General features: G+C 35.2%; 3 protein-coding genes and 1 long non-coding RNA gene across 15 annotated transcripts; 2 read left to right on the forward strand and 2 right to left on the reverse strand.

The window, feature by feature from the left end:
- The first annotated feature begins 487 nt into the window (after nucleotides 1-487).
- Nucleotides 488-2764, forward strand: LOC131010824 (uncharacterized). 6 transcript variants are annotated; one of them, XR_009096666.1, is made up of 7 exons: nucleotides 488-629; nucleotides 867-1528; nucleotides 1652-1708; nucleotides 1944-2003; nucleotides 2091-2159; nucleotides 2331-2417; nucleotides 2521-2764. It is a non-coding gene; the product is annotated as an uncharacterized LOC131010824 (long non-coding RNA). The 6 variants fall into 6 exon arrangements; XR_009096670.1 differs by having other exon boundaries at nucleotides 867-1038; nucleotides 1150-1528; nucleotides 1652-2003; XR_009096669.1 differs by having other exon boundaries at nucleotides 867-903; nucleotides 1003-1528; nucleotides 1652-2003.
- A 3014-nt stretch (nucleotides 2765-5778) lies between these two features.
- Nucleotides 5779-10013, reverse strand: LOC131010825 (uncharacterized). Of its 2 annotated transcripts, none has more exons than XM_057938487.1 (10): nucleotides 9654-10013; nucleotides 9518-9569; nucleotides 9338-9386; nucleotides 9150-9241; nucleotides 7591-8602; nucleotides 7204-7420; nucleotides 6788-6923; nucleotides 6530-6624; nucleotides 6332-6455; nucleotides 5779-6126 (listed from the first exon to the last, which is right to left on the reverse strand). In XM_057938487.1, the coding sequence occupies exons 1-10, from the start codon at nucleotides 9728-9730 to the stop codon at nucleotides 6052-6054; spliced, it is 1929 nt and encodes a 642-aa protein (XP_057794470.1). In that variant the 5' UTR covers nucleotides 9731-10013; the 3' UTR covers nucleotides 5779-6051. The 2 variants fall into 2 exon arrangements, with proteins under 2 accessions (XP_057794470.1, XP_057794469.1); XM_057938486.1 differs by having other exon boundaries at nucleotides 7204-7429; nucleotides 9654-10008.
- Nucleotides 10014-15992: 5979 nt separating this feature from the next.
- LOC131009832 (protein G1-like3) lies at nucleotides 15993-16596 on the forward strand. Its single transcript, XM_057937238.1, has 2 exons — nucleotides 15993-15999; nucleotides 16232-16596. Exons 1-2 carry the CDS (start codon nucleotides 15993-15995, stop codon nucleotides 16594-16596), a joined length of 372 nt encoding a protein of 123 aa, XP_057793221.1.
- A 1332-nt stretch (nucleotides 16597-17928) lies between these two features.
- LOC131010826 (bZIP transcription factor 23) lies at nucleotides 17929-22483 on the reverse strand. 6 transcript variants are annotated; one of them, XM_057938488.1, is made up of 5 exons: nucleotides 22365-22483; nucleotides 20334-21699; nucleotides 18880-18951; nucleotides 18773-18802; nucleotides 17929-18371 (listed from the first exon to the last, which is right to left on the reverse strand). In XM_057938488.1, the coding sequence occupies exons 2-5, from the start codon at nucleotides 21543-21545 to the stop codon at nucleotides 18297-18299; spliced, it is 1389 nt and encodes a 462-aa protein (XP_057794471.1). In that variant the 5' UTR covers nucleotides 21546-21699; nucleotides 22365-22483; the 3' UTR covers nucleotides 17929-18296. The 6 variants fall into 6 exon arrangements, 4 of the variants coding, with proteins under 4 accessions (XP_057794471.1, XP_057794473.1, XP_057794472.1 ...); XM_057938490.1 differs by having other exon boundaries at nucleotides 22158-22404; XM_057938489.1 differs by lacking the exon at nucleotides 22365-22483 and adding an exon at nucleotides 22158-22286 and having other exon boundaries at nucleotides 20334-21868.
- Between the last annotated feature and the right edge of the window lie 1372 nt (nucleotides 22484-23855).

A 23855-nucleotide genomic window follows, 5' to 3' on the forward strand; every position in this document is an offset into this window, starting at 1 on the left:
CATAATGTATGTTAAATAGCTAATGAAATATTAGTAAAAGTAATCAAAATATATTAACACTACCCTTTTAGTCTTTTACACCACTTTTATACCACCTTTTTCAGCTTTCTTAGTTTCCGTGCCGACCATCAAATGGGTAGTTGATTGGTGGACGGAGGGAGTATGTATGAGGTGTTTTCAATTTTTATATATGATTTCCTCTCTCATCGACACTCTCTTATAATTTTACATTAATGATTTTACATATATCTCTTTATATATAGTTTTATTTTTATTTTCTTTCCCTTTTGCGTCCAGTTTCCACCCTATACAGTAGCACATATCATGTTAATTTTTTTTTTGACTTGGAATATCACGTTAATTTTAGGATAGTAAGAAAGTAAAATCAAATAAGCGGTCTCAAAAAAAAAATCAAATAAGGATTCCCTATGAAAAATTAATTGGCGGCAATAAAATATGGATAGTGAGAAAGTAAAATCAAATAAGAAAGTAAATTCCTCTCTATCATGTTTGGACGGTTATATTGAAAAAAAAAAAGAGAACTCCTCATTCTTTAAGTCATCGTTCCTCAATCTGAATTTTAGGGGTTTACGATTTGAAGTCGTTTGCAATCTGAAACCACTTGAAAGGTATGATACTTACTCTTCTGACGTTGTTCTGCTCTATGAAAACTCGGATATTTTGATTTCAATCAATTAGTTTCCAATTTTCTATCTTCTTCCTTTTAGCCATTAATTTCGTCGTATATATGAAGGAACTGGTTTGCGGGATTTTACTCTTCTATATTCACACGATTTTGATAGAAAATCTTATATTCTCAATCCAATATTTTAGATTTTTTAATTTGTTCATCTTCTTCCTTTCAGCGATTAATTTCAGCGTAAATTCGTAGTCTCTGGTGAGGTAAGGCTTTGACAAACTTTTACTCTTCTTATTCCTACCATTTTGATTGAAAATATGATATTTCCAATTCAAAGCTGTTAATTTTATTAATTGCTGCAGCTATAACTTCACCGTCAATCTAAAGGCACAAAGGAGGTGAGAGTTAGACTATCTTTTGCTGGAACTCGTTTTTAAATTCTCACAATATAATCAAATTCATTATAATTTTCAATTGATATGGCATATTTGATTTTCTGTATTGAGAAGCCAAGGTCTGCTTGTAACTTTGTATCCATATGTAGTGATAGACACCAGCTGTTTGTTGAAATGTCATATGACTTGTGAGTTATGAGATACCATTCACTTGAAGCCTTACAAATTATGATTATGTTGTGAATAGGTTGCCATTAGCTCTTATATATTTTGATTATGTTGTCAATTAGAGAACCTTCAGTGTTGGGATTGGGAATGAGGGTTGACAGCTTCAACTTTCATTAGTGAGGATTGGCAGCCATAACTTTCACTTCACTGCTCATGGTAAGAGATTTTACTTTTTTGAAGACCATGTATTTTCTTTTTATGTTTGTAGTATCTCATCGAAGAAGTTGCTTTTCGTCCAGAGAGACTAAAGAAGATCTCCCCACAGGTCTAACATTTATTTTCTCTGTTATCATGGAATTCCTTGTAGCCCTAGACCATGATCCCATCTTCTTAATCATGGAGTTATAATATCTCATAAATATCTTCTGCTGTTTAACTTTCTTGACAGGCTGAGAGGAACCTATTTCTTCTTCTCTCAATAGATTCCTAATTTTCAACGACACAAGTAAATCCATTTATTTATTGATTTTCTTTTTGAAATTAGATACCAGTCTTCCAACTTGATTCTAGTTCTAAGAAGAACTAGACACACTCTTTGCAAATGACCAACTTTCACTCTTATTGTTTCACTCTTATGGGGTTGTCTTCATTATCATCCACAAATTTTTCCATTGCCAATCATACGTTGTTAATTTCATCATCATCATCATCTCATCTGTTATTGGTCATTCTGTTGCCAGCTTCAGGAGTTGAAGGTAGGGTCCTTCTTCATTACTTATCTCATATAAAAGTTCTTCAAGGTATTGTCCGATCTATTCTCTCTCTCTCTCTCTCTCTCTCTCTCTCTCATACACTGATTTTCAGACATCTTTCTAATATCTCTACAGGCCTAGAAGATGTACCGGATAAGAGATGTTCATCATGCAACGGGGGATGCATTAGACTTTCTCTTCCCTGTAAGCCACTATATTTCACATGTTCAATATGATAGCTACAATACCTTTATCATATTGATGCAGCATCGGATGCATTATATATATTGATGCGTTGTAGTATTCTAATTTTGTAGCCCCTTTATGTGATAGACTACCCTTTTGTTAAGTTCTGATGGCTCTCTAATTTTGTAGTGAGGTAATGAATTGATGTTGTGGATTGGTGTGCGTCAACTTTACATAATTAGCATTGATAATTCTGAAGTTTATTCATGTTTCAAGGTAAATTGATAATTATCTTCAATTGTCACCTTGTCAAACTTCATACATGTTTCAAAGTCTGGATGCTTTCACCTATCATGTTTGAATTGGTTGTTGAATGCAGGGAAGTGAGTACTAATAGAGGATGCACAAGAAGATGTATAAAGTAAACTACTCACAAATATGAAAGAATGTTCAATTGTCCATCACTTCAGGAGCATTATATTTGTACCTTATTTGTAGTTTCTCATTTTCAATACTTTTATACGGTTGATGTTACTACTAAAGCAATAGCTTGTAAGTTTTGTAAAAAATTCATTGTTTGTTTACTATTTTTACTGATATGGAAGTATTTTAATAAGAATTCATTTTTCTTGTATTTTATTTTTGTATTTCCATTTATCTGTACCACTTCAATAGAAATTCACAATAGACTTGCATAATAAATAATAAAAAATAATTATTTTGAAATTGTTTCCGAATGTATCAGAATGCCAATAAAAGTATTCAATCAATTTTTTATTTGCTTATAAATTAAAATAATGACAATTAATAGTGTCACAAAAGCCCATTATACCATTCACGTGCTATGCTTATTACAACACATTGGAGTGTATTTATATATTTTCATGCTATAGCTACATTGGCATGGACGACACAAGTAATCAATGTGGAGATAGGTTAGATGTTGCAAGAAGTGATCTATTGGGACAACTTTAGGTGTCCTTAAAAGCAATTTTTCTTGTAGTGAACGGAGATGGTGAAGAATGGAGGATTGAAATTGAGTAATTTTGGCAAAGTGGTCAGTAGGTAAGAGAAGATTCATGCTTCACTAAAATGCCATTTAATTATTCATTTCATTCAAATTAATCTCAATCAAAATCTAATTAGGAACCTTCAAAAAAATAATTTATGTATGTATGTGTGTGTGTATATATATATATATATATATATATATATATATATAATACAGTTATTTTTTTTTAAATGAGAAAGGGCATGCAAAAAGATGAAAAGTACTCATTCATTTTCAGGGGAAAACCCATGTGATAAATCCAGAAATTGCCAGCATCTTCTTTATTATAGTGTGTGTGTGAGAATAACTTTTTATATATTATGTTAGTATTTATATGCATTTCTAAATTGCTATTGGATAAGTCCCTATCCTATATATGTTGCATGGACCTTTTTTCTAGATACAGTGCATCCTTTCATATAACATATACTTCTTTAAATTTTCTCATTTTTCTTTTCAGTTCAATGTTACAGGGGCAATTTTTTAAAAAAAATAATAATAATGAAAATTGTCCTCTTCATGGAATTCTATGTTTATTCTGTATTTCGCTTGAATACGACATTCTATAAAGATATAATAGTATATATACTTAATTATCCACCGTCTTTATATTAAGAGTGTGAATCAAACCCGAACTACATCTTTAATGAGAATTAAGAATTTATAATCACTTTTAATGCATATAATCCAGTGGTTACAATCACTCGTGGAATTTTACTTTTTGCAAATTTCAAACAAATGAATAAAGTGGTTGAAGTTGACTTCTTACTAAATTTTTCATTTCTTCCTTCACAATATATATTCCTAATTTCCCTTTTTATTCATTTACAAAACATCTTCCTACTTATTTCTTGACATTATTTCATTAATTCCCACCCTTAAAATTCTCATATATTTAAACATATGGCTACTTAGCCTACTTATGGACCTACATAAACCTACTACAACATTTTTTTCTAAATTGTGGAGCCTCTTCTTCACTCATCAAATATACAACTAAATTTTCTTAAAACTCATGCATGCCCAATACTTTGAGAACAATATTTCATGGATAGAGGAAATAATATTTTTCTTATTCAATTTTCATTTATTTTATTGAAAATAATGAAGTTAAATTTTATTGACTACAACTAGATTGTAAATTTTAAAATATCGAACAACAACTACAAAAAATCGAAAAAAAGTATTGTGAATTCGATGATTTCGTACAGATTCGCCGGAATTTCATAATTGTTATTTAAATGAAGAATATGTGTAAATGCATGTTATTACTTACAAATTTCTACTTTTTTTATGAATTATTGGATTTTCTGCACATAATTGTTTGAGTTCTTGGATCCACGATTGTATGCATGATTGAAGTTCTTGGATATACAGTTGTATACATAATTGAAGTTTGTACACAGTTGTATATATTGTTGTGTACACGACTATCCTAAGAATTTCAACCATGTATACAACCGTTTACTAAAAAACATGTGCATAAAATTCATAATTCACTAAAACAACAAAATTCTGCGCCTACTAACATGCATTTTCACAATCCGATTCAATAAAACATTCACTATTTTTTTCTCTTCCAAACACCGATATTCTTTTTTTTTTGATGAAATTACATTATAAATAATACAAACCACACACACACCCCACCTAGTGATTATTGTGGCCGAAAGTATTCGAACCTGTGACCTCTTGGACAACAGACAACCACCCCAACCACTAGGCCATCCCAAGGGGACTCCAAACACCGATATTCGATTTTAGGATGGGGTGTGCATGGTTTAAATTAAAGGCTTAATAGTGTTTTATGTCTCGAACTTTCAGTCTTTTCTATAAAATGTCCCGAACTTTCATTTTCCAATAAAAACCCCCCAACTTTCAATTTTTTCCATAAAATGTCCCGCTACACAAAATTCGGTGACAGAAATATGACTTATCTTGCCGAATGAAATATTTTGGAGATTGTCATTATTGGAGAAACCATATTAGGAACCACTATTGTTGAAAAATACTGAAAATTCGGGGTTTTTTGTCATCTTTCCGCAATCGAATTCTGTATAACGGGATATTTTATGGAAAAAACTGAAAGTTCAGTGTTTTTTAAGAGAAAATGAACGTTCAGAACATTTTATGGAAAACGTTGAAAGTTCGGGAGATAAAACACTATTAACCCTAAATTAAATTGCAAGTTTTAGTTAAATCACATTTCTGTGAAATAAGAATGATTTGCAAACTTTTTTCATTTATTAAATGAATAAAAATTGAATAATAAAACTATTTAGTTACTTTGTTCATTTGCTTCTTTTGATAGGTGGAACCCATTAAAGTTAATTTTGTCCTTCTCATAAAAAAAATTCTTTTTTCTTAAAACAATTGCTAGGAACTCTTATAGCTGTATCCAAAATGGCTACATATAGTTATCACCTATTGAGACGATTTAATTTCCCCGGTATTCTTTTAATTTGATATCTAAGGAATTAAGCATTTGTTTTCAAATATTAAGAAGACCAGCCTCTACAAGAACTTTATTACGTAAGTTCATTTTTCCAAGTAAAATAAATACATCATCTTATTCAGTGCCAGAAAGAAAATAACAACCATCTTTGTACTTTGTTAGAAAATATTTAAATTGCAGTGTATTTGCTAGCTTCTATATCTCACGGTCAAATACAGATTGTAATAACCTAAACATCACATTAGTTTTTCTCGTATACATATACTATGCATCAACAAAATTCAATATTCACATCAAATATTTCACATTTTTTCTCTAAACGACAAATGAAGAAACCCTGCTATTAAGCGGCACATGAACGTTGAGAGATCTCGAGTTTGAATCACACCAATAATTCCGACTTGTTATAAAGATGTGGAGGGATCACAAAAATACGCCGTCACAGCCTTCAATCTGCCATTCAAGTAGTTCCTTTCCACCTAAAAATTATTGATTATCAACATCAAATAACATAACAATCAAGGAAACCAACAATCGATGCATCAGTGAAACCAACAATAGTTCTTTGTAATTTTGAAGGTGTTTTATAGTGTTTGTGTTCGGGTTGCAACCCTGATCATCTTACACGAGACTCCCCCATTTTCTTAGATTAAATGATAAGAATGTAGAGAAGCATGAACGTACCTCCAAAGACCACGGAGGCACAGCTGATAAAGATAACTCTGCAAGTTGGTTTATATCGACATTTTTTGGGAGAAACATGACAATCCTGGGAGCAATTCGCTTTCCAGCATCGAAGAGAGATTTCCTAATATAACAACACAAGTATAATATCAACATCAAAATTGAGAAATCACACGATTTCCAAGAAACGAGCAATACCCATCACGAGGCTTAAGCATAGAGCTGATGTCGAATTTCGTTGCTTTGAAATAATCAGGACCTCCCCAAGGTGGAGAACAAAATACCGTATCTGCCTGCAAAGTTACACTTTTTAAACAGCAAGCACCACCACGATCGATAGTTAAACGAAAAATGAAGACCATCCAATATAAATATAAATAAAAGAACATTCCAAGGACATAAGAACTATTGGTTCTACAATTCATAATTTCATATTCATTGAAAAGAAATTCTCACCTTTAATTTAGGGGCCAAAGAAAAGGAGTCGCCCTTAATGAAATCTATTCTGTCATCGACTCCATACAATGCTGCATTATGTCTTGCATAGTCAATTTTAATAGGGTCGATGTCTATTGCAATAACATGTCTACTCCTGCAAGTTACCAACAAGCAAATGCATCGCTCAGATAAGTTTAAACTTGGAGAAGAAACTATGCATACGAATAATTTTCTTCCTACGCAATGTATAGCCTTATATGCGTATTTAAAAAAAACAGTGAGAAATTATAATATAAACTGAAAGAATCGTTAAGGAGGATGAGCACATTACAATGTATCAAGGAGTATTGAATAGCACTCCCATCGACTCCAGTGTGAAAAGAAAAATATGATATAATAAATACTGTTCAGACAGAGAGCTAAGACATGCTAACCGTTGCGCAAATTGAATAGCATTCCCACCGACTCCAGTGAAAAAATCGACTATAGCACCACGACCACAGCGCTCTGCATGATGTTTGGCTAAGGTCTCTGGTGTGACAGAAAACCATCCTTCTTCATCCATCTTAATGCCATTATCAAATCTGGAGAATAACAGGTACCTCTGCCACCAGTATTTGCTAATACTAGAGGGAAGCTCGTCCGGAACTCCTACATGATCTAAAGACATTAATTGAGGAGAAATAACTCGTGTCAAAACCTGATATCAGCTGATAAGTGATAACACTCATCAGAGGCAAGCAGTAGCATTACTTTTTAGCATAATAATATTGCCTTAAGAAGAGATAAAAGGAAAAACCAAATCCACAGGATGAGCATACCTTCACTTGAGATGGATAATTTCCTCTTTGATTTTGTTTTTCTTGCTTTCTTTTTCTTATTCGTAGTGTTTGTGCTGGAGACGTTATCAGCTGAAACCCAATCACCGGATATCTCATCCAACTGTTGACCTAATGAATGAGCACCGTTTGCCGATTCTTTAGCCAAACCGTGGACCAATTGTACATCACAAGAAGCTTGAACCTCTTCAGACATCTTGATATCCATTTCATCGTTAACCAGTTCCGACAGCCCAGGCACTGCACTAGTAGACTCCTCAGCAACATTACTATATACAAGGCGTTCCATCCCAGGAGGAGGGTCCCATGTTGATTCCTGCATCGCAGCATTGTAGAAGTAGGTCCTCATGTGAAAATCATCCCAATATGCTACCCATTCTCCAGAGCCAGAAATCATTTCGGAATCAGCTTGTTCAGAAAGCTGTGCATACGGAGCAACATCCAAATCCTTTATCACCTCCGAATTCATATCATTTGATCGGCCATCAGCGCTATTGTCCATCATCAAAGAGGCCTCCTGATGGAGAGAGTTCGGTTCTCCATTTATTTCCTTCCAATCACAATAAGCAACCTCATTTCTTAAGCAGTTTCCTTCTGCCACCATCTCATTTGTGAAAGGGATAGACTTGGATTCATACAACAAATCGTTACCAAGTCCAGAAATGCAACCAACACAGGCATCAAATTCGAGTTTCGATGTCTCACCATTAAATTCACGTTCGTTGCTGAAGGTGCTGGCACAAGCATCGGAAATCAGTGAACCCCCCTGTTCAAGAGATAGGTCAGGCAAACAGCCTATGTCTGCTAGAATTTCGTTCTTTAGTTTATCACTTTGGTCTAGCATTTCAGAAGTATTAAGCACACTAGCAGGGGACCTACTCTCCTCCTCACTCCCTTTTGTTGGATCCGGCATGTATTCATCAATCTCAATAGGATTCCGCTGATTGCTCTTTCTTGAGCCCTTCACTTTTCCACTAGTCATGCCATATCTTGTCTACAGAACAACATCAACACTCGTCACACTAGGCAAAGGAAATAATAGCTAAGGTTGACAAGGAAAGATGATTACACATCAAGATCATAGTAAATACTATGATAGGGAAACTTCAAAAAATCAGTTAAAATCTTCAGAAAATCAGAAACACTTAATTCTGAAGTGCAAATTCTCGATAAGCCAAAAACATATTATAAACAAAGAAACTCCGGGGAAATGAAGAAAATATACTAATACTTGGCAGAAATAGGCATATAACAACATCTTGTACTTATGTAACTTATCAACTGAGAACTGAAACATCATTATAGGCCAGCAACTAATACACTCTCTCGGAATCCTAAGCAAACAGCATTAAAGAGAGATAATGAACTGCAGGTCGACAAATTCAGCTAACTAGTTGATAATATCCAATTCCATCACCTAACTAACATGCTACAGAGAGATAATGAACAGCAGGTAGATAAATTCAGCTAACTAGCCGATAAATTCCAACTCCATCACCTACTAACATGCTAAGGAGAGATAATGAACTGCAGGTGCCTACCTCTTTATTAGTCCGGAAAGAGAGAGGAAGGCCCAAATCATTCATTTGTTTGGCTAGTTCTACGTCTACATCTTCGGGCAACGAGCAGAATCCTGAACTTCTTCAAACATCAAACGATCAAGCTCCAACCCAATATCAGATTTACTACAAAACTTCAAGAAAGCTAAGTAAAAAACACAAGAACTTGCCATTAGTTCTGACGTAATCATTCCTCTCACACTCATCGGTGACAAGTTTCTGCAATTTCACATAAACCAAACAGATTCAACACACCAAATCAAAACACCACCAACGTAACCAAGATCATATTTTTATTTTTATTTTTATTTTTTCGATTTCAACCAATATTAAAAGCACACAGAACTCACAATGGATTCTAGAGCATAAGATGATTCCGCCACTTCACTTGAACCATCGTCCCTGTTGAGTAAAAGAATTCCAATTTTTGCAATTATCCATTAATTACACACAAAAACACACACAAGAGAGAGGGATGTTGCTGACCACAAGTGAACTTCGGTGAGTTTAAAAAGCGAGCCAAGAACTTTCGCCGCCGGCGATTCATCTACAGAGAAATCCATACTGCTTCAATTCTTGAAATGGGTTTTTTAGCTAATAATCAACGACGGCTAATTAAACATTTATCTGTAAAGGGTTTTGGTGCTTACCCTTTTTCTAAAAAAAAATGTAAATTGAAAAAGCAGCGCGAATCAGTTCTCTATGAATTGTAAAGAAAAAGGACAGAGAAAATCAAAAGTTTATGAATTTATGTCCAAATTCAGATAACCACTTGCAAAGTGCGAGACGTGGAATGGTTGTGGAGAAAAACCTCTCGCCTTTGCACTTGCAGTTTTTCAGAAATCATGTATAGGTATTACTCCCTCCGTCCACTAATTCAAGATCTATTTTTCTTTTTGGTCCGTCCACCAACTCAAGGCCTATTTATTTTTAGTAAAATTATATTCATATTTTAATTGGTGAGTCCCAATAAATAATAGTACATTTTTTCTCTACTTAACTAATAAACAATATACTTTGTGGGTCTCTTTCTCCACTCAACCAATAAACAATACATTTTGTGGGTCTCATTCTCCACCCAACTAATAAAAGTATACTTTTTTTCTTAAAACTCGTGTTTTGCCTCCAAGGTCTTGAATTAGTGGACGGAGGAAGTATGATTTTTTTTTGAGGGGATGTATGGATTATGAATTATGCAAACAAAACTCAGTAAATAATTCTTTAAAAAAAAAACCTCAGTAAATAAATTTTTTTTTGGGTAAATTGCATGAAAATATCCGACCTTATACCAAAATCTGATTTTTTTTGACAAATTTTTTAATTGTAGCAAAAAATATAACGACCTTGCAATCGATTGCAATGTTGGTCTGGAGACATTTTTCTGCTAAATTCAATTAGGGTTTACTGCTTACGTGTGGGTTTTATCCGATATGGCAAAAATTAGTATTCGCGGCCTGGTGTGTGTGCAATGACTGAACGACGTCGTTTTCGATTGGGAACAAAACGATGTCGTTTCTAGAAATTGGATAAACTTTTGGAAGAATTCTGTCGAATGAGAAGAGAGAACGATGAGAAGAAGAGATGGTGAGATAAGCTCGATCGAATCCCTAATCCTTATATGTATTACAACCGATTTATTTCTTACTAAAACAGCATCGTTTTATGCTAATGGAAACGACGCCGTTTCATTAGCCATCTTAGCTTATCGGAGATCCACCTCAGCATCGATTTGGGGGGAAAATATCTTCGGGCTAACATTGCAACCGATTGCAAGATCGTTATATTTTTTGCTACAATTAAAAAGTTTGTCAAAAAACTAAATTTTGATATAAGGTTGAGTATTTTTATGCAATTTTTTTGGCAAGTCTACTAATTATATTCGAAATCTCGTCTAACGGCCACTAAACCAAAAAAAAAAAACATATGTTTATACTATGATTTTACATGTGATATTAACCTCGTTAGTCATTTACGTTTTTTTTTTATAATTACATAAGTAAATAAAGAAATTAAAAAAAAAACATATGTTTATACTATGATTTTACATGTGATATTAACCTCGCGACGGAGGACTCGAACCCAGGACTTCGGGTCTTAGATATTAACCTCCTACCACTAGACCAACACACACCCCCGTTAGTCATTTACGTTAATTAAACATGTACCGTGCAATGGGGTATGATTGGAAATGTCTACTCATGAGGTTTACAAAATTAATCTCAATTCATCGGTTGTGTGGAGGTCAATTGAGTAATGGTAGGGATGGCAGTGGATCTTGGACCCGGTCCAGATCCGTGGATCCAGATCCGTAAAAATGGATCTGGATCTCAATTTTTTGGACCCAACGGATCTGGATCTGGATCTGGATCTCAGTTTTGAAAACGGATCTGGATCTGGATCTTGAAATTTTAGATCCGGATCCGGCCCAGATCCGACCCGTGGATCCGTTTTTTTTATATATATTTTTTATATTTTATATTTAGTTTACTAATAATATTAACTAAATTAAAAACAATAAATAAATTATATTCAAAAGAATAAAAACTAAAAGTAATTAGATAAAAGTATTTTGTGTTATATTTTTCATTATGGAAATTAGATGTTGTTGATTTTGTGAAATTTTTTTAATTTAATTTGAAAATAGTAGATCCATGGATCTGGACCCGTGGACCCGCAGATCTGACGGATTTGGATCTGGATCCAAAATTTTCAGATCCACGGATCTGGATCTAGTATATGAAAACGGATCTGGATCTGGTATTGGCCAGATCCGGTCCAGATCCGGCCCGTTGCCATCCCTAAGTAATGGGGTGTATAAATTTTGGTGATCCGATGTTGCTGTTGAAATTGAATGTAGAATCTAAAACTTTGGACGGAGTTATGCTTCATGGTGTTAATTTGTTCCATCAACGATCGTATGTTGTGTAATTGAGTTTACAACTTAAACAATCTCAATTCACAATTCTATTTTAATCAAAAGTTTGTTAGAGCAATTAATTGTTCAATTCTTATTTTTTTTTTAAAGCTAAACAAATAATTTAAAACACAACATGGTGATAGACGTGAATTTTAGGCATTAATCATATTATCACTAGTTCAATTCACCACATATATTCTCAATGATTAATGCTACAATTTATGATTGTTGATCTAACGAATTTAAATTCTTGCATACCCTCTTAGAGTGTTAAACTTATCATTTGCTCTTAACATCTGATATCAAGCACTTAAATTTAATTAACTGAAGGTAATATTGAAAAGCTTACAAAAAAAAGTTTTTCTTATATATTCATAACCACATTGCATGATGTCCAAATTCGAGTGGGATTAAACCACAAAACTTGTACACCTTAACCTAAAGACTAAAGTGTGCGATGATGTCGACAATATAAATTCAGTCAAATGTGCATTTGTGTCATTGACGTGATGGTAGTGATACTACGAAAGTAAATATCCAAAATGTTTAATATTGTTTTATGTCTTTAACTATCAGCGTTTTTCATAAAATATTATGAAATTTTATTTTTTCCAAATTTTCAGTATTTTTCATAAAATATTTCAAACTTTTATTTTTTCTTAAAAATCATGAACTATTAGTGTTTTCTATAAAATGTCCCGAACTTTTGTCATATTCCATAAAATATCATGCTATACAAAATTTAGTGTTCAAAAGATGACTCATTTCGCCAGAGAAGTCTCACATTATCAATTAATGGTATAAGATTCATAACTTGATGACAATTAATTTGAGAAGAGTCATCTTTCTATTGCCGAGTTTTGTGTAGCCGGACATTTTATAAAAAAATGTTGAAAATTTGGGGTTGTTTAGGAAAAAATGAAATTCAGAATATATAGTATGAAAAAATGCTAAAAGTTCAAAACATTTTATGAAAAATGGTGAAAGTTCAAAGTTTTAAAAAAAACAAAAGTTTGAGACCTTTTATGGAAAACACTAAAAGTTATGGATATAAAATACTCCCTCTGTCTCACAAGAATATGAACATTTGAAAGTAGCACGAGTTTTAAAAAATGTTAGATAAAAGTATATTGTGAGTAAAAAAGAGGTTCCACTTTATTAAAAGTAGAGGTACAAAGTAAAGGGTTGTGATGAGTAGTGTACAAAAATAGAAATGTTCATATTTTTATGAGACGGCTTACAATAACAAAATGTTCATGTTTTTATAAAACGGAGGAAGTATTATTAACGCTATCCAAAAATGACATGAAAATGATTGTAGAGACACGAAGGCTTTTATATTAAGCCCACGTTTGGTTGGGTGTTTTTAGAGGTTGGAAAGAGAATCAAGTAAATGAATCCATTACTTGTTGTTTGGTTTGGGTAATGAGTTAACCATTACCCTTATTTGAGGGTAATCCAATCACCCAATTTGTTACCTCTCAAAATAGAGGGGAAACAAAAGAAAGGGAATCACTTACTAATGATTCATTTCTATTGTTAAACCAAACACTTAATAAAAATAATGGTTATTCTTACTATTCCACTCCTTTATTTAATTTCATTCCCTTTCCATTCCTCTATTTGAACCAAAAGAGCACTAAACATGATTGGTGTGTTTCTATGAAAGCTTTTACTAAATATCCAATTTTGATACGAAAACGATTTTTCTATTCTACGATGATGGCTTGATACATTGATGTCTCGATGTTTTTGTTGTTTTCTGCAATTACTTCTGCCATTTAATTAGTTCCTTTTATCAATGATTTATAACTACAAAATTGGTTTTGATAACATACCATGTTTAGTCATTTAAGTTGGTATTCGAAATATGAAAACTTCGCTCCTATACTAATTTTCGAGATTCGGTGAAAAGTCATATTTCTTTCCTTTTTCTTGGTATTCGAAATATGAAAACTTCGCTCCTATACTAATTTTCGAGATTCGGTGAAAAGTCATATTTCTTTCCTTTTTCTTTCGAAGTTTTCGAATTCAAATTAATTTTGAAACTCGAAAATGATCCTGCCATAAATATAACTAATTCAAATTGAATTATATTATACTATCTCCGTCTCATATATATATAGGCTAATTGAAATTTTTACAAGAACTAAAAAAATCATTGAAAATAAAAATAAATAAGCAAACTTCATAATATGCGCATATTTATTATTTAATGATGTATTAAAGTTGAAGTAAATTAAAAAATTAAAAAATTAAATAGAGATATAATAATAAATGGGTAAAAAGAAATATTATTTTTTATAGAAATAAATCTATATAAATAGAACATCTGAAAAAGAAAAATAATCCTATGTATATGTAAATATATATATGTATGAGACGGATGAAGTATTTTATTGTAGCTTATTACTCCCTCCGTCCACTAATTCATGACCTAAGGAGCAAAACACGGGTTTTAAGAAAAAATGTATTTTTATTAGTTGAGTGGAGAAAGGGACCTACAATTAATGTATTGTTTATTAGTTGAGTGGAGAAAAAGTGTATTGTTTTGGGACCCACCAATTAAATATAAATAAAAACTTACTAAAAATGGATAGGCCTTGAGTTGGTGGACGTCCCAAAAAGAAAAGAAGGTCTTGAATTAGTGGACGGAGGGAGTAGAAAGAAAGAAAAAAAGGCTGTATGTGTGAGCATTAGGTGTGTTTGGTTGTCACTTGTCAAACCACATCGAAAATATAAAAATGTTGGATTCGCTTCATCTAAAGTAGATATCCAGTTGACAAACAATAACAAGGCATGGATGAAGTGATTGGGTATAGGCCCATCGTTTAAATGGGTCGATCGCAGGAAAGTTCCCGGGCCTCATTCCGCAGAGATTTCACTAGGCCCTCTAATGGGCTTACACTCTCATGCCATCTTTTTTATTTTGGAGCATTCTATTTAAATTAAAGATTGTTTTTTTTCTTCTTTAAATTCTTGTCTTTTCTGTTTACGAATCCCTAGTCTTTTCTGCACAAATCGATGCCTTCAACCCAACCGCTTCGTGAGGGTTTGGACCCAAAATTCCTTCAATTGTCCCAATAAATCATCGCTCTCCGACTACCGGTGCCACCTGGTTGTATACGGGTCTCGATAGGTTGCTGGATCAAATGGAGAGGAACGGATTTCGGGGAATCGACCTGCATTGGGGATACTAAAATTAAAATAAAATATAAAAATAGTGTTTTAATTGCAACGACTGAAAACAGATACGAAAATTGAAAAAGAGTTTAAATGTTGTTTTAAGTCAATAATTAAACCTTTAATAACTATAATTACTCATCACCGATTTTGGAAATTCAAAACGACCAATAGAATTGCAAGTTCAAACATAGTTAAAAATGATCATAAAAAGTGTACTCGAACTCAAGATCTCAGGCCTTGGGCATTAGTTGCATTCCGCTAGGTCAACACATGCATACAAAGCATACTTAAAAAAAGTGTTATTAGCCTGTAAATACACGAACTTTTTATATTTTTTGAAATTTAACATGACTATTATTTTTAGCCCACAAATACACGAACTTAACATTTTTTCTGATTTTTGACATCTACAAGAAAAAATTCTAAAATACTATTAACGTGAAGGCTGGTATACCATGTCATTCACTATCTAATCCAAATAATGAATCAAATTACTCTATTCAAGTGCATATTTTGTAGTTCACGTCATGTATTCTGGCCTCCATCTCCACAATAAATAGAATTTTTTCATGTCGATGTCAAAAATCAGAAAAAATGTTAAGTTCGTGTATTTGTGGGTTAAAAATAAAAGTCATGTTAAATTTCAGAAAATATAAAAAGTTCGTGTATTTACAGGCTAATAACCCTAAAAAAAAAGTATTTACAAAATTTAATTGGGGTTAATGGCATGTAAATTAGTAAACTATGACCAAATTCTGGTTTAAATACCGAAATTCAATGTGTATCATGAAAATTCCTATACTATTAATTTGATCTGATTTAGGTACTCCGCAAATTTTTCGGCGAAAAATTGATGACATGGACAATTGAAAATCTTACGTGGATAAGCCGGAACAATAGTTAAACACAGTCGTTTTACTTAGTTAAAAAACGATATCGTTTTGTTAATAGTCTGGTCCAGCCCTAGTGAGCTACTGCAACTCGAGCAGCCCTACATCGGAGACGAGCTCCGTCAGCCAGAAGGCGGTACCTTCGTCCCTGAGCCGGTACGAGTCGCAGAAATGGCGCGACTGGAACACGTCCGGGCGGTATCTGAAGAACCACAAGCCGCCGCTGGTGTTGAGCCATTGTAGCGGGGCCCACATCCTTGAATTCCTCCGCTACCTCGACCAGTTCGGCAAGACCAAGGTCCACACCGCCGGCTGCCCCTTCTTCGGCCATCCTCACCCCCTCCCCCCCTGCCTTCTCCGCCAGGCCTGGGGAAGCCTCGATGCACTCATCGGCCTCCTACGCGCCGCCTTCGAGGAGAACGACGGCAGGCCGTAGACCAATCCCTTTGGCGCACGCGGTATCGCCTACGAGAAGAAAAAGTGGAAGAAGCCCCCAAAGCAGCAGATGCAGGCGCCGGATTCGAGGTCAGGGACTCACAGCTCTCCTCTCCTTACTCAAAGAATCGAATTGAGCCCTAGATTCGATACCTCCATTAAAGCTGTCGCCTTGTGATTTTTGGCAAGGTCGGTGCTCGGGCAGTCGACTCTCTCAAATCTCCAACCCCAGTCGGCGCCCTTTTCTCCCTCAAAATCGCAGCAGCCGCCATCCTCTTCTCAATTCAGCGACGTCAAAGCCCAAGGCCGATGTCGTTCTCCTTATATTGTGGTGTGTATCGAATTAAAGAAGCAGCTCTACTGGTGGTGGCATTGTGGTGTTCTGTGTGTCGTGAGTGTGTCGTTGTGTGTGCGTGTTCTGTTGAGTCAGAGATGGGGGTCAGAGGGAGATCCGGCAGGGGCCGACGGTCGGTGTCGGCTACTGCCGTCGGATGAGAAGGGAGAGAGGGGGTGTTGTGTGTTAGTGTGTGTAATGTTGAAGAAGAAAGGGGATCTTGTCACAACACTAATTTGCCAGCGCAACATTAATTTACCTGCATTTGGTGTGCTGGGATCCAGTCGGATGCCACATGGATGCCAATATGGTTCCAGCGCAACATTAAATAGATCTGTGTGCAAAATATCAAAAATACCCTTGCCGAAAATTGGCCGGAGTACTTAAATCAGATCAAATTAATAGTGTAGAAATTTTCATGATACACATTGAATTGCGGTATTTAAACCAGAATTTGGTCATAGTTTAGTAATTTACATGCCATTAACCCATTTAGTTGTATGTTTCATGAACCAAGAATTTTTTTCATAAATTAGAAAAAGGGATAATATTAGTTTGTCCTTTAGTAGGAATATGGAGAAATTTAAAAGGTACTCCCTCCGTCCCAAACGAAATATCCTATTTCTTTTCGGCACGGAGATTAAGAAATGTGTATAAAGTAGATAAAGTGAGTTAGTGAAAATTATTTAAATATTCAGTATAAAGAGAGAGTGTAGTGCCAAAAAAGGAAACAAGACATTTCATTTGGGACAACCCAAAAAGGAAAACAGGACATTTCGTTTGGGACGGAGGGAGTACTAGTTAGTGAGAGTTTTTGTAGAGGGAACGAGGTTAAAACAGTAAAAAAGTGATGATAAGATTGTTGCATATGTAGGAGCAAAGACTAAGAAAATGATGGCAACTAGGAGTGACTGCTAAGTCCTTTTTGACCTCCTCCTAGAACTTCTTCCATGGGGATACAAAAGAGCCGCAAAAACCGAAGGCCGAAAAAACAGAAAATCACAAACAATGAAAATATATAAATAAATTGTATTCTATTCTATGTCAACACGAACACAAACATGAACACGACCATGAGTGCTACATAACTGGACAAGCACAACACTTTGGGAGTTGGGAACAGCAAAATGTGTATCTCTACTCATCTCTGTACCTAATCAGACTGCCCTCTTTTTTTTTCTTTTTTTTTTTCCTTCTTTTTATTAACTTGAGGCATTTTCCACCTACATTCCCATGAGAAACAAGGAACATTCTAAAGGCGAAGAAGCGCTACTCCTCCTATAACTCTCTATACCTCATCTACAACAACAGAACTACGCCGCCCTCTATGCACTATTTACACAGGCGTATCTCATTCCAGATTGCGCTTACCATGGCCCCGTCTGCGTCCTTCTCAAGCACTGTCTCTTGCCCCCATTCTGCTGTTTCATCATCTCCAGAGCCTGCCAACATCAAACAGAAGATAATGAGTGCGTGTGAGAGTGAAATGCTGAGATGTGGAATGCTCGTTTTCGATGGCCAGAGGGGGTTCATTATTTCATGGCTCTGACCTAATCCCATCACCAGTGCTAAAAAGAGAGAATGGAAAACACTTGTGTTCATGAGAAAAGTAAAAACACTCAAGAAAATATCAAATAATCTTTACGGGAAGAGAAAACTTCGTCAAGCGGAAATTCAACTTTCAGAAAATGGGAAAATAGGATCTGTAGCGAGTGGAAACAAACCATCCTACCATTGCACAAAACGAAGACTTTGATAAGGAAATGAAAGTGAAGATAAAAGGGCAGTCATATATATACAAATGTTGCATTCAAAATTGTGGCATGAACGAGAAGCAACAGACCTGATTCTTCTGCATTTCCATTATCTCCGCCTGCATAGCACACAACCAAAATGCATTAATTTTCCAAATATATGTACATCAGCGCACAGAATTATACAATGATGGACCTGTTTCTTCTGCAATTGTTCATTTTCCTCCTTTAGTTTGGCAACTTCTGCTTCCAACTCCATAGTGTAAGCCTGGAAGAACCCCAAAGGAGAGCTGGTTAGTAAGGTCTCACATCTCATTGTAACACATAAAAAAAAAAGTAAAAAAAAAAAAAGAATAAAAAGCAGAAACCGACACTAAAATCATCATCATTGTAGCTGAAAACTCAATTTTTTGATTAATTGCAGGTGCGTGTTCCTTAGAGCATACACTAAATTACCTTGTATAAAATGAGATCTCTAAGCGTCTCAAGAAGAGTAACTTGTCATAACTTTCATGTCTCGTCACACTAGACCGCTATCACAATACAACTCTGCTGCATAAGACATCCAATTTCCTTATTCAAATGTTTTGGGGGATGTCCATGGATGATAAAAGCAGAACTTTGAGGATCATAACTTAGAAAGTGACAAGAACATGAAATTTATCGTTGTTTGTTTATGCAGCACTTTGTTATTAAACCCCTACTTCAAGTTCTTTCTCGAGCAGTGCACTCCCTTTATGTTTGTTTAATAATCAGTACAATCACACCATCTACAATTCATGGCATTACATAAGACACGGCAAACAAAAATATATAAATCTTTCGACATGGCACCATATAGAAATTCATGAAAGGTAAAATTCATAGGACCTGATAGGCAATTGAGGAGAAAGTACAAACCTGTTCAAGTTGCCAATTATTTATACAAACTAGTCGAGAAATCATATAATGTGTGGAAAAGTTTGATAGATGTTTTTTCAATCAAAACCAATTCAAAAAAGTGTGAGGAAGATGAGATTGAGAATATCAAAATCAAATCTAGGAGATGAAAAGATACAAGAGATAGGAGCCTCTGAAATCTAGTCTGTTTAGAACTATACGAGTCCATCAAGCCGAAACCCTAATAAAATTAAATCTTAACATTTCCAATACAATAACATCCTAAAAGATGATAATACACTACTGAAGAGGAAATTTGCCCCAAAAGATAACATTTATGAAAGGAAACAACAAAGTAACAGCAGCCGCAAAAGAGGCAACCAGATGGAATATATCATAAACACAGCGCGTTCACAAGTCCTCATACAATTCAGTTATGGGTGGAAAAGGCACAAAGTTGTTGCTAAGAGAAACCTAGAATACACGAGGGATGAAAATTTTGATCCGAGAGCTCGATTGTTGACAGAATACGAGTGCAAAAATAGGTTAGGGACAACAACTCTAGAAGCTACTTCAGTTGAAATAGCAAGTGATCTACCAAGTAAAAACCTATTTATTTTCAATTCTTTTATAGTATGTTCGATCTTCATGTTAAGGCCTGTTAGTCCTAGAAGTTATCAATGGAGCAACACAAAAGCCAGTAACTGCAATTTACCTTCAGAATCATACATCTGTCACATTTATGTTATACTATATATTAAGGTTTTTTACCTGCTTACGAGCTCGTGACCTTGCAGCTGACTCTCTGTTTTTGATCATCCTCCTCTGCCTCCTTTCAACCACCTTCTCCAGAGCAGCACTTTTCCGACCCCTCAAACCCCCGTTAAACACATAAGGAACAGGTGATACTGAAGATGTATCCCCATTACTCTTAGAGAGCCCGTCTGATGAAACAGCTGGAGATCCATTAGACACCAAACCAACCATCCCAAGTCCTCCACCTTGTAAAGCTGAATTATGGACTGGCGAGTTATTCATTCCCGGATCAGAAATCCCAACCATTCCGCCCCTAATCCGTGGGCTACTCAACTGACCGTTACTTGGAATTCCCATAGCTGATCCATAAGCCAACGTGGACTGTTTAGGAAGGATCTGCTGATGCTGGTGTTGGTGTTGATGTTGACGTTGCTGCTGCTGCTGCTGCTGCTGCTGCAGCTGATGATTCTCCATCTGCTGTGGAGCAGACCTTACACCATTTACATTCAATGGTAAATTAGCAGCCGATTGTGCAGCCATCTGATTACTAGTTTCAGTAACCCCAGCACCAATCAACCCCAAATTCCTACTAGCCTGCTGCTGCTGCTGTTGTTGTTGATGCTGCTGCTGATACCCGAATCCCAAACCCGAGCTGCTATTCACAGGGTGCCACAGATCACCAAAGATCCCGGCATTGTTGGCTGCAGCAGCTAACTGGGCCTCCTCCCTCACGACCCCGGCCCTCACCAAGAACTCCTCGAGTGTAATTTCCCCCAAAGTCTGCTGCCTCTGAGGCATGCCAAAACTAGCAACACTGACAGCCCCATCCTTCGCTGCAACAGCCTCCTTCGACATATCCCTCCACACCTCATCAACTGTCTTTTGGCTTAGTGTCCGAGGAAGGATCAATGATCCCTGCCTCTGCAAGCCACCCCCTTCTTGGCCACCACTCCCACCACCAATGCCGCCGCCGCCGCCGCCACCACCACCACCGCTGGCGGGGGCGAAGTTCTGATTGTCCTCTGCACTCCATATACTCTTCAAAAGCTCATCCATGTTCATTGACCCAAAATCCTTCCCACTTCCCCCAATTGTATTCTGGAACTCATCAAAAGTAAGAGAATAGACAGAGGACTGCCGTGTCAAGGGGCTATTATTCGGCGGCCTCCCACCACCTCCGGCCGTTGGCTCGTTCCCAAAATTCTTGAAATTTAAATTACTCCCCATTTCTAACACTTCCTCTCCTAGCACTCCCACCAATTCAATCCAAATCAATCCAAACAAATAACCCTTTATTCTATCAATCCACAGAGTAAACCCCAAAATCAAAACAACAGCGGATCACACCTTTCTATATCCTTCACTCCTTCTACAAATTCACCTAGAAACGAAGGTGAAACCATCTATAATCAGCAGATTTACAGCTACCAAAGAAGGAAAAAGACAATCTTGACTCTTGAGCAACAAAATTTCAGATTATACCACCATGCTTCAATTTCAGTTCACCATCAAAACTTCTTACCACATTCTATCTCACAGCAGTAACTAAACTGTAAATTCAAAATGTAAAAACCAAAGTAAAGATGCTCACAAAAAGATTCATCCCAAAAACAGCAAAAGGGAAAACAGAAACCAAATCTAGTAAGCAAATGCAAATTGAGCCCACAACAAAATATCTTTAAAGCTATCAGAGTAAAAGCATGATTCCCCAAAAACTGGGATACCCGTAACTTCAAACCACACACACACACACACGCACACGCACACGCACACGCACACACAAAAAATAAAAACAAGACACACACAATAAACACGAAAGCAGCTCAAGAAAACACTAACCGCAAATCTCTACGAGATTGACCCAAAATAGAAACTGAACAAAGCAGTCCCAGTTAACAGATAACTGATGTCGAGTGAGGAACGGGACAAGCCGAGAAAAAAATAACAAACGCAAACACAAAAGTTTTCTTGCCCAAAAAAAGACATAAATATAGCGAAAAATCAAACAATTAAAAAATACTAGTACTATATTAATATTTTTTTTACCCAAAATGTTGTTGTGGGCTGCCGCCATCTGTCCTGCGATGACTTTTCAACAGAGAGTGGGATGTATATTTATGGGCCTAAAATAAAATAAATGGTGGGTCCCACCCACTAAATCGTGGACCAATCATAGTGTTGGAGTAGGAGGGGTTTGGTGTGATATCAGACCAACCGTGAAAGGCTAAGTGGTGAGATCTGGGCCGCACACGTACGTGATGAATGGACGGTTGGGATGTTTGAGATTTGTCGTTTAGTGAGCATTTGATGGAGGCCAGTGACGTGGCCGGCCCGGCCCGAACCTGACATGATTGGTTTTGGTGCTCCACTAATTTTTGGTGCGGTCAGGCGTTTCTATACTCTTCTCTTTTTGAGTTGGTTTTTAATTAATTTATTCCCTAATTTTGTTGCTAATTGTCATTTGCATGTGCACTTGTGATTTCTAATTGATTTGTGTGCGAAATAGCGATACGATGTCTGTTTTGTGTTTCATCCATTCACACTATTTAATAGGTATGAATTGAGTCCCTCAAAAAAAAAAAAAAAATTAGTATGAATAGAGAAATATATATGTAATTTTTTTGAAGTGATATATATATATATATATATATATATGTCATTTTTAATTTAAGAGTTTTATTGATTTCAAATATTACTTAGCAAATTAGATAGGTAATATTTAAAATTTAAATTTAAGTCTTGTATATTTATATATTTTATATATTGAGATATTGTTTATTGTATAAGATATTAATATTATATTTGTTTGAATGTATTAAAATAATATATACATATTCCCTCCGTCTCACGAATTTTGAGTCTATTTTCTTTGCCGGTCATCCCACGAATCTTGAGTCGTTTCTATATATAGTAAGAATTAGGGGGGGAAAGTAAGGGGTTCTAATTAAACTTATCTTAATTAATTGTGTACTTTTTTACTTTATTATTTTTCTACTTTATTACCTACACAGTTACCTAATCATTTTTCTACTTTATTACCTACACATTTAAAACACTAATCTTCAACTCCTTAATTTCCGTGGCGAAAATAAGTGACTCAAGATTTATGGGACGGAGGGGGTGTTTGATTTGCTTTTTTGATTAGATACATGAAAATCTATATGACGTTGTAATTTCTAAAATATCCTTTTTATACTAGGAGCACAAGAACAATAACAATAACAATAACAATAATAACAACAACAATAACAAAAAAGTTTAGTCTCTGTCTGATGATAATTTGATACATGTTATACTTATCTTTTGTTTCACGTATTTTGCATAGGAAGTATGATACAAAATCATAAATATGTGGTTAATAGATACCGTAGTGTTGATACAAAACAAGTTATTGTATTAGTATTATAGATAGTTATTAGCAAATCGAGCCCTTCACGTAAGGTCATGTGGTATGATTTTTTTTGGTTTTTGTTTTAGAATTACAAGAGCTCATCTGGTATGAATTAATGTGGTCGTATAATACCCATGTTATCATGG

The sequence above is a fragment of the Salvia miltiorrhiza genome, chromosome 2, assembly GCF_028751815.1.
Source record: "Salvia miltiorrhiza cultivar Shanhuang (shh) chromosome 2, IMPLAD_Smil_shh, whole genome shotgun sequence".
NCBI lineage: Eukaryota > Viridiplantae > Streptophyta > Magnoliopsida > Lamiales > Lamiaceae > Salvia > Salvia miltiorrhiza.